The 11,583-nt window shown below is 40.5% G+C and overlaps 1 protein-coding gene across 1 annotated transcript in view; it reads left to right on the top strand.

Moving 5' to 3' along the window:
• The first annotated feature begins 1,682 nt into the window (after positions 1-1,682).
• The window catches only part of LOC136763431 (acid-sensing ion channel 1C-like), a 50,448-nt gene continuing 40,547 nt past the window's right edge, over positions 1,683-11,583 (top strand). The window contains exon 1 of the mRNA XM_066717450.1: positions 1,683-2,840. Within this exon, the coding sequence (XP_066573547.1) occupies positions 2,166-2,840 (675 nt within the window). The 5' untranslated portion in view covers positions 1,683-2,165. The remainder of the gene's footprint in view (positions 2,841-11,583) is intronic.

Raw genomic sequence — 11,583 nt, 5'->3', positions numbered from 1 at the left:
AGCAACAGTGGCTCTATAATTACCTTTATTTCATGAAATTGTATTATTTGATTGTGTGTTATGTTTATTTATGTAGACACACACACACACACACACACACACACACACATATATATACTGGTGAAAGAGGACCTTTCTGTGATTGTTGACGTTTCTGTGGAAATTGTTTCAGTGTTTTTGATAAAGCCAGGCACCTCATTAAGCGATACGCTACAGTCTATGCAAATGTAATTTGTCGTTCTTGATTGGGTTTCAAATCGATTGATTAGCCCCAGTAATTCGATTTTGGCACCGGATAGCGAGATGATGAAGTCGTACGAGCACTATTTATGTGCCTATATAATAATGTGTCTGCAAGCTGTCAATAGCAATGGACAATCGAGAGCCTGGAGCTACTCTCTTCCCGCTGCTTTACGGTGGCGGAGTCTCACAGGCACTGCAAAGTGAAATAGTCCTTCTAATGACCATTACTAAAAGCTGGCCTGTCTACCCTCTTTCAAATGAGAGTCTTTCTAAGCCCCCAGCATTCAATCTCTCCGACTATGGGTTTTCGTGGCATCGAATGGGCCTGGTATTCTGCTCCTGAGATGCCTGCAGTTTAATACACAGTACAATCATTGGCCCAGCTGGAGCTCTGACACCTCTGGATGAGTCCCTGTGATTGCAGGAGATAGACAAGCATGTTTACTCAACTGTTCACTGTTCAGAAATTCAATAGTTTATATCTCGAATTCTCGGACTGTCTGCTGGCTTGTCTGTATTGAGGATTTGGTCTGAAGAAGTGTTTGCTCTTGTGCATTGTTAGTTTGACTTTTATTCAGTTTGCACTTGAAAGACAGTTAGGTATCCTAGTGTTTTATAATACAACAACTGCATAATGTTATTAATGTATAATGTGTGTGTACTTTATGGCAGTGTGTGTCTTTAACATTGAAAACTATCCCTTTAAGTATAGTGTGTGATGATTTAAATAATGTCATTGATTTTACATAAAATATGCCATCCATTTGAAAGCTGAGTCAATGGAGCAAACATCATTGTTTCATACATTAGGGGTCGTTAAAGTGTCAGTGTAATCAGCACACACTACATAAATTGATGAACACTTTGTTCCAGATTAATAAGATTGTTTGATTGATTAACTCAGATGGTGTCTGCCCATGATACCGTCTGAGTTAATAATGGTATCTGACTGTGGTGTCTGACTAACGCTTGATTCCTCACCGCAGATCTGCACACGGGAATGCATTTTAATAGCACAGCAGTCCCCTGTGCATGATCATGCTAGATTTTGTGTTTGTTTGAAAATCTCCCCCTTTCCCTCTGCCAGGGCTCTGATATGTGAAAGCTTGCCAGGCAACGGTTTCTGATGAGATTCCAGCACCATGCAGCCCACTCTCAAATCTAGTCAAGGCTTTCCACTGAGACTCGGGCATTAATTAAATTTCCTGCCATCAGCTTAAGTCCCTCATTTCTGAAAACATCTGTCCTCCTGTCTCTCCCTGTTTGGTAATTGTTCTCTCTTGGAGTGGAGGGGAAGGAACCGTCTCTGCTCCTGTTGCAAGTTTACACAAACACATCTCCCAGCTGAGGGGAGGAGTTAGGCTCTCCAGCCGACTCGCACAAAGGCAGCTGCGGGAATCACTACCTTCAGTTTTATTCAAGGCAAGAAATCAGACGAAGACAAGTACAGCTTTTGAGGGGAAGAAGAGGGTGTTTTTTGAATGGATGAGCACAGAAGGACTGTTTAGAAACCTTGGGAAATGATCTGCCATATATGGTAAGGATACAAAACTGCCTGGCTCATTATTCACACTCATCAAATGTAGTGAAACTGATTTTTATTTCATGGTTTTATTCTTTCAAGCTTAATTTCAGTGAACTAATTTTTCTCAGCAAGATATCGGTGGCAAAGTCTTGCAAAGTATGAGAGAGACAATATCTGCATGGTACTTTTTTTCTCCCAAAGGGTTTTGCAAAGAAAATTATGCTTTTTGTAACTAGGCAGCAAGAAGACATTGAAAAGGCTGGGGATGCGTTCATGACTTAATGAGAAGGAACTTTTTTTTCTTCTGCTTTAGATTTGTACTATTCGAATAGTGAACATCCCTTCTTTTCCTGAGACAAAACTATGCCTGAGATTTCCAGAAACCTCATGATTTGTTATGTTTGTCTGTGCTCCTCATTTGGTCTTTAAAAGAGCAATGGCAACAGCACATGAATTTACAGACCCCATCACTCCCGAATCCATCACAAGTGAGGTGAAACAAACAACAGAGAGCCCACAAAATGAGCCCAAGCGAACCCTCAAGGATATCACCGTGTCCTTTGTGAAGAAGACCAAGTTCCACGGGCTGAAGTATGTCTTTGCCCGGGACAGCTCCAAACCCCGCCGGGTCTTGTGGCTCCTCGCTTTCTTTGCCTGTGTTGGCCTGCTGTCCACGTGGTCCTGGAATCGTCTCCACTACCTGCTGTCCTTCCCAGCGGTGACCAAGATCCACATGGTGTGGGCCCACAATCTGTCCTTCCCGGCCGTCACCCTCTGCAACCAGAACCTCTTCCGTATGTCCAGTCTGACCAGGATGGACCTCTACCATAGTGGCTACTGGCTGGATCTCCTGTACTTGAACCACTCGGTAAATGAGAAGAGCTTGCAGGTGCTGAGGGATGACCGCAAGAAGATGGTGCTCAGCATGGTGGATTTCAGCCAGTACGCCCCTCCGCCGGACCAGCAGGTCAACACCACGGAGATGATCAACCGGCTGGGACACCAGATCGAAGACATGCTGCTGGAGTGCAAGTTCCAGGGGGAAAACTGCACCTTTAGGAACTTCACTCCTGTAGGTACATGTGAGAGCCGGTCTCTTCTATGTGAGCTTTGGTTCAGATAAGAGTAGAGATATGGCCAGATGGAGAGATGGCAACATAATAATAATAATAATAATGTTGATTTGCAGCAGACAATATTATAAATGAAAGAACGTATGAAGAATGTATCTCTAATTGATGTCGAATGCAAACGAATGACATGTGGTTGAGTGTACTGCTCACCTACTCATTGTTATTCCTCACAGGATTTAAAGAAAGTTAAGAGATAAGTGTATTTCATATGGATGTATTGTCTGTTTCAAACTGGACACACCTCATTTAAGATTGCATTGTTTCAGATCAGCCTGTCTCTAGGCATGGCGAAAAAGTCTCAGCAGTTCTTATGCAGAAATGTCTCTTGACAGAGCAGACTTGTAATTGGAAATTAGGACTGTATCGCTGTCTATGCTGCTGCCTTACTTCATGATAACTTAGATTTTTGCTTATTAGTTTTTTGACAGATAGATTTTGACAGACATTCACACAGTGGACATTAAGATAATTGAATGAGGGCAGTTGCACAATAAAATGTCAGCCAATGTATCTGTGAGGTCAAGCGTGTTGTGAGAGATTAAATGCTCTTAATTAGATTATATCTGAGAGTTTCCATGTCCATCAGAATTACAGTTTATCTCTATTTCAATTTTTACGAGCCAAGGTCTCCAGATATGATTACCTGTGATACTTAATTCCATATAATGGCATTTCTTGATTCTCGAGCCAGTGAACATTTATTTCTGAATTAATTAAATGAAAAGTAATGTGAGGAATTATGTCTGGCATGCTCGTTGTTCCACGTTTAACCATTCATCTGCATGTCTTAATCAAGAACAGACACTCATTATGAAGTGTAAAGACTCCCTGTTTAGAAAAGAAGGCAGACAGCTCTACTGCTACAATCCCACACCCACTCTACACCGATCGTTCTCACTAAAACAATGTATACATATTTTTACAATAATGTGTATGTTTATAAGTGTGTACCTATAGGAATTGTAGTCATGTATTATTCTTCATAGTGTTCATACATGTTTACCCACACCATGCTGGGAGACGTGGCAGAGAACAAGTGTCTGTCATCACAAAAGTGTCTGATAAAGGCTGCAGGGGGTTTTAGTCTCCTACTCCCATTCTCTTTGTGATGTTGTTCTTTTGTTTTGTCAAAAGTTCAAGCTTAAAAGCACTGAACCCCTTATGGATGCATCTCGTAAGTCTCATTACAGAATAAACAAAAAGTGTTTTAACGTCAAGGAATCTTCTGTGAATACACTATATAGTCAGTTTACACTTATCTATCCATTTTGGTTTTGGAAAGCGGTATGAAAAACTAAATGCTAATAGTTTTCAGTAGGTGCTGCTATATAAATCTATATATTCTGTGATAGCATAGTAGTTACCATGTAATAACACAAGTATAAGGTTTGTCAGTTAATTTAATAATATGCAGTTTCTGACTATGTTACATATGTATGTGTGTGTAACGCATTCCTACACTTAATTATTTAGTTAGGTTGACATTTATTGTTCTGATCGTAGTTTCAATTGTATATTCCAGTGAAGCTACCCAATCCTTATAGCATGTAAACGTGTCATTATTACATCATACCACTGCTTTGAAAGGTATACATTTGAGCTTTATATTCAGAACCACAGAGCAAGCTTTCCATGTCAGAGTACAGCACCTGCAGCGCTGTGGAGGGGAGACTTGATCGAGTCCCATCCTGACAGGCAAAATGCTTAAAGCTCTGGCATTTTTCAGACACGCAACATCTGCCTTTCTTTCATTCCGTGTAGTAGCCTAATTAAATAGTTTGTATTGAGTTCTATAACGTCTCTTAAAATAGGAACTTGACACATCTTATTGCATGTAAGAAAACAAACATTTTACACATTTTCTCACTGCTGGTAGAAACTGTAGAACCAACCCGAACAATCAAACTGGAATCTTACTGAAAACTATCGATAACCTGCCAGCATTTCCAAGGGTCTAATGTCTATTTGATAATAAATAATTACATAAATAAATACCTTGTAGTGGGACTGTGTAACAATTCACTAATTTAATGCAATTAACTGAACTTTCTTTGCCAGCTTAATGAGGACAAATCGAATACTTCAGAGATAGCCTCTGTGGAGCTGTGTAATGATCCAGCTGCTGCTATTGTCCTCTGGTTCTTTTTAATGGGAGCCAGAATAACAGAGGATTATATGATAGCAGAGATACCATAGTCTCAGGAAAACATTACAGTATGTGAAAGAGTTATCTAGCAGGGAAATGGTCAACGTATTGCATGACTGAGGGTATAACCCAGTTGACGAACAGAGGGAAGCAAGCAGATACACGGACACGTGTTTTCCCATGACTCTTGATATGCAGGCTGTACTTCAATTCAATTCACTGACAGGGAGGCAGCTGTCGTGCTCCGAAGTCTTTGTGAATACAGTCCTCTGAGCACATTGGACACGTGTGTGCAATCATCTCTCTCCTCGAGGGTGGCTTTTTCAGGCCAGATATCCTGTCTGTCCTCACAGTTCACAGTGCTCCGCCCATCTCCGTTTGTTGACATGCCTTGTTGGCTTTTCCACTCAGTCTTGCCGTCTTTAACATATGGACAGTATTCCCCGCGATGGGCTCTGAGGAGCGTACAGTCCGAGATCAGACAGACAATTATACACACAATTAGCAAACGCATGTCTGCTCACACGGAAACAGTGTTATCTCTGATTCACGTGTCGTACTAGCATGAACTGCCTGGAAAAGATTGCAGATTTTATAGACCTTTGGATACAACACAGCTTTGGTGTATTATTTCTTATTTTCTTAGCAGAAGACGTGATCCAGAGGGGTATAATGCATTACTGTCAACTGAATATGAACATTTTACTATGTAAACAGTGTATATGTTATACCATACACACAATCTATATTCCTTAATGCAAAAAAAATTATCAAATGAAATGCAATCATCATTAAAAGTGAGCTCTGGAGTTGCAATATACTCCTGGAGGTTTATTGTGTCATTCACCCTTCACATCACTCAGTCAAATGGATCTGACTTCAAAACTAATAATTAGAAAACCCTCAAAGCATAGGAAAGCCATTCACTTGGCTGCAGTTTCCCTCAGTGTGCATAATACCTAGAGAAAGAAGAAAGAAAAAAGCTAATCATAATGCATGGTGTGTTGCCGAATAACTGACTGATTGCTATCATTACATTCCCATTACGATAATTCCAATTGATGAACTGCCAAGATTATTACTAAATGTCACAGGACAAGCACCAAAAGCTTTCATTAATTTCCAAACACTGCTCATAACGCTAACCATTGGAATATATAATCGGCACGTAACGGAATTAAACTTGAAGTAAAATTGAAGTGGCTGACTAGGGCTTCAAAATGTTCTCCTAAACTAAAAAGTTAGAGATATCTTTAACACTGGGTTGTCCTGTTATAGTTGGATGTTTCACTATGTTAACCTGCTTAACATGGCCCAGGAAAAAGTAAGAGAGAGAGAGAGAGAGAGAGATCTTATAAACTGAAAACCATTAAGGGCTTTTTTACGAGTTGAGAAACTATCGATTGTAACTTACCGTACATTAATACTGTCTGTTTTGTATTGATGAAATAAGTTTTGTTCAGAGAAGATATTGTATTGTTCCTCTTTCTGTTATAAACGTTTAGGATAGAGAAGACGATAGATAGAAAAAATGAAAAACATGTATATTGCATATTGAATAGTTTACCCAGTGGCTTAAAAAGGCCAAACCCAACTTGGAAGAGTTTTGGTATGTTATTCCATTTAATCCCAGAGTTAGTCATAGTCATTGTAGCAAACTACAAACCTGTACATCATAGCGGTTACATTTATGTTTAGAAGAAAGTGGCATCTTACTGAAAATGAAGCCGCAACTGAGTACAGTTCTGTAGTTTTCTATTAGCGGATGGATCAAAGTTTTGATTTAATCTGGCCCATGGTCTGTGTCACTTCTCACAAATGTGATTAATATACCATTTACTGAGCCTTTTAGTGCCCTTAATATTATAAATGTGCCAAGAAATAATAATAATAATACAAGCAACTTTGAGTTCAGTTAGAGATGAACACGACAAATGCCAAACCCTATCATTACCAGTAAGGGAAGAGCTGCTGTCAAATGTGTCACATTTTGAACATAAATAAATGTAAGTGCCTAGCCAATCCAATATACGTCTGGTTTGATCAAGACCTTTTTATTCAGATCATAATGTAACGTCGCCCTGGATAACAGCGTCTGCCAAGAAATAAATAATATTATAATGACTGTTGTTTCATAAGCAGTTCTTTCAAGACTGTTCAATCTTCAGCAAATGCATTGCATGTAATATCTGTTGGGGGATTTTAATCATATCCTGTCGTTTTCTATATGTTTGGTACATTGTAAATACGTGATATATTTTTTACTCACTGGGCTGCTTACATTCATTTGCAACATCTTGATCAGATTTTCCTTTAGTTCTTCAGTGAAATAATGAACAAGAAACACAAGCAACAGAGAGAAAGTGACAAGGCATCACAGTTATTTATAGTAATTTCTTTGGATGCCTTATTATTGTACATTGATCAACAACATCTGGACTTGCTGTAATAACACACCAGATATTAATTCTAGGGTGCTGAGGCTGCAGCAATGTATCATAATTACAGGAATTTTTTTGTTATTAACTGAAGCCAAGCTAGTAAATGTAATGACAGATCAAATGTTCACTGGCTGTGATTAGAACATAAGAACATAAGAAAGTTTACAAACGAGAGGAGGCCATTCGCCCCATCGTGCTCGTTTGGTGTCCATTAATAACTAAGTGATCCAAGGATCCTATCCAGTCTATTTTTAAATGTTCCCAAATTTTCAGCATCTACCACATTACTGGGGAGTTTGTTCCAGATTGTGACGCCTCTCTGTGTGAAGAAGTGTCTCCTGTTTTCTGTCTTGAATGCCTTGAAGCCCAATTTCCATTTGTGTCCCCAGGTGCGTGTGTCCCTACTGATCTGGAAAAGCTCCTCTGGTTTGATGTGGTCGACGCCTTTCATGATTTTGGAGACTTGAATCAAGTCCCCACGTAGTCTCCTCTGTTCCAGGGTGAAAAGGTTCAGTTCCCTCAGTCTCTCAGTAGGACATTCCCTTCAGACCTGGAATAAGTCTGGTTGCTCTCCTCTGAACTGCCTCTAGAGCAGCGATATCTTTCTTGAAGTGTGGAGCCCAGAACTGTACACAGTATCCAGATGAGCTCTAACTAGTGCATTGTACAGTCTGAACATAGTATTGTTTATTAGTAGCATGCTGTTTTATTAATGATAATCTTGTTTTAGCCACTCCCAAAGAGGATAGTATTCACAAGTGTATATGTTTAAATGGCAAGCAATATAAAAATATATTTTCCCGTCACCAATTTCCCATACCGCACGGTGACTAAGCCCAGACTTTTCAAATTATCGAAATAAGTGTCTAGTTTACGAGCAGAAAAGCAGAGACCAGGTCTTCAGCCCATAGCACATATTTTATATTTTCACTTCTTCAAAAGTCGAAATAAAAGATGAAAGAGTCTGCTTCTGGCCAAAACCCTTATTAACTCAAGGCCTGCAGCTACACTCAGAGGTAACCTTGGCCCCTGAACTCATTCTACAAGACTTCAGCCCCACAAGTTTTTTATTAATACTTTGATCTTTATGGGTAACATTTAAATATTTAGCATCTAGTGGTGGACGAAAAAGCAGCCTTTCCTTATTGTGACATCATTACTTTGCAGACATAGAGTACTGTGCAAAAGTTTTAGGCAGGTGTGAAAAAATGCTGTAAAGTAAGAATGCTTTCAAAAATAGACATGTTAATAGATTATATTTATCAATTAACTAAATGCAAAGTGAGTGAACAGAAGAAAAATACACATCAAATCCATATTTGGTGTGACCGCCCTTTGCCTTCAAAACAGCATCAATTCTTCTATGTACATTTGCACAAAGTCAGGGATTTTGTAGGCATATAGTCAGGTGTCTGATTAAACAATTATACCAAACTGGTGCTAATTATCATAAATTCAATATGTAGGTTGAAACACAATCATTAACTGAAACAGAAACAGCTGTGTAGGAGGAATAAAACTGGGTGAGGAACAGCCAAACTCAGCTAACAAGGTGAGGTTGCTGAAGACAGTTTACTGTCAAAAGTCATACACCATGGCAAGACTGAGCACAGCAACAAGACAGGGTAATCAAGGTAGATATACTGCATCAGAAAGGTCTCTCCCAGGCAGACATTTCAAGGCAGACAGGGGTTTCCAGATGTGCTGTCCAAGCTCTTTTGAAGGAGCACAAAGAAACGGGCAACGTTGAGGACCGTAGACTCAGTGGTTGGAAAGGAAACTTACTGCAGCAGATGAAAGACACATCATGCTTATTTCCCTTCACAATCTGAAGATGTCCAGCAGTCCCATCAGCTCAGAATTGGCAGAAAACAGTGGGACCCTGGTACACCCATCTACTGTCCGGAGAAGTTTGGTCAGAAGTGGCCTTCATGGAAGACTTGTGGCCAAAAAGCCATACCGCCAATGATTCAACAAGGCCAAGCGACTCAACTATACATGAAAACACAGGAACTGGGGTGCAGAAAAATGGCAGCAGGTGCTCTGGACTGATGAGTCAAAATTTGGAATATCTGTCTGTACCAGAAGGCAGTTTGTTCGCTGAAGGGCTGGAGAGCGGTACACAAATGAGTGTCTGGAGGCAACAGTGAAGCATGGTGGAGGTGGACAGATTTGGACAGAATTAATGGTCTCCTCAATGTTGAGAAGTACAGGCAGATACTTATCCATCATACAATACCATCAGGGAGGCATCTGATTGGCCCCAAATTTATTCTGCAGCATGACAACGATCCCAAATATACAGCGACAATCATTAAGAACTATCTTCAGCGTTAAGAAGAACGAGGAGTCCTGGAAGTGATGGTATGGCCCCCACAGAGCCCTGATCTCAACATCATCGAGTCTGTCTGGGATTATATGAAGAGAGAGAAGCAGCTGAGGTGCCTAAATCCACAGAAGAACTGTGGTTAGTTCTCCAAGATGTTTGGGCCAACCTACCTGCTGAGTTCCTTCAAAAACTGTGTGCAAGTGTACCTAGAAGAATTGATGCTGTTTTGAAGGCAAAAGGTGGTCACACCAAATATTGATTTGATGTAGATTTTTCTTCTGTTCACTCACTTTGCATTTAGTTAATTGATAAATATAATCTTTTAACGTCTCTTTTTGAAAGCATTCTTACTTTACAGCATTTTTTCACACCTGCCTAAAACTTTTGCACAGTACTGTGTGTATGTGTGTGTGTGTGTGTGTGTGTGTGTGTGTATATATATACACTCACCTAAAGGATTATTAGGAACACCTGTTCAATTTCTCATTAATGCAATTATCTAACCAACCAATCACATGGCAGTTGCTTCAATGCATTTAGGGGTGTGGTCCTGGTCAAGACAATCTCCTGAACTCCAAACTGAATGTCTGAATGGGAAAGAAAGGTGATTTAAGCAATTTTGAGCGTGGCATGGTTGTTGGTGCCAGACGGGCCGGTCTGAGTATTTCACAATCTGCTCAGTTACTGGGATTTTCACGCACAACCATTTCTAGGGTTTACAAAGAATGGTGTGAAAAGGGAAAAACATCCAGTATGCGGCAGTCCTGTGGGCGAAAATGCCTTGTTGATGCTAGAGGTCAGAGGAGAATGGGCCGACTGATTCAAGCTGATAGAAGAGCAACTTTGACTGAAATAACCACTCGTTACAACCGAGGTATGCAGCAAAGCATTTGTGAAGCCACAACACGTACAACCTTGAGGCGGATGGGCTACAACAGCAGAAGACCCCACCGGGTACCACTCATCTCCACTACAAATAGGAAAAAGAGGCTACAATTTGCACAAGCTCACCAAAATTGGACAGTTGAAGACTGGAAAAATGTTGCCTGGTCTGATGAGTCTCGATTTCTGTTGAGACATTCAGATGGTAGAGTCAGAATTTGGCGTAAACAGAATGAGAACATGGATCCATCATGCCTTGTTACCACTGTGCAGGCTGGTGGTGGTGGTGTAATGGTGTGGGGGATGTTTTCTTGGCACACTTTAGGCCCCTTAGTGCCAACTGGGCATCGTTTAAATGCCACGGCCTACCTGAGCATTGTTTCTGACCATGTCCATCCCTTTATGACCACCATGTACCCATCCTCTGATGGCTACTTCCAGCAGGATAATGCACCATGTCACAAAGGTCGAATCATTTCAAATTGGTTTCTTGAACATGACAGTGAGTTCACTGTACTAAACTGGCCCCCACAGTCACCAGATCTCAACCCAATAGAGCATCTTTGGGATGTGGTGGAACGGGAGCTTCGTGCCCTGGATGTGCATCCCACAAATCTCCATCAGCTGCAAGATGCTATCCTATCAATATGGGCCAACATTTCTAAAGAATGCTTTCAGCACCTTGTTGAATCAATGCCACGTAGAATTAAGGCAGTTCTGAAGGCGAAAGGGGGTCAAACACAGTATTAGTATGGTGTTCCTAATAATCCTTTAGGTGAGTGTATATATATAATGAAGGTGATTATAGGAATGTTTTCTGTTTAACGGGCCTCTCCTCAGAGACTGCACAATGCTCAACACACAGTCTACTGCAATGTGGGATT

Source organism: Amia ocellicauda, chromosome 2 (genome assembly GCF_036373705.1).
Source record: "Amia ocellicauda isolate fAmiCal2 chromosome 2, fAmiCal2.hap1, whole genome shotgun sequence".
Taxonomy (NCBI): Eukaryota; Metazoa; Chordata; class Actinopteri; order Amiiformes; family Amiidae; genus Amia; species Amia ocellicauda.
Note: the sequence above shows the minus strand (reverse complement) of the source record. Positions and strands in the feature narration are given on the sequence as shown.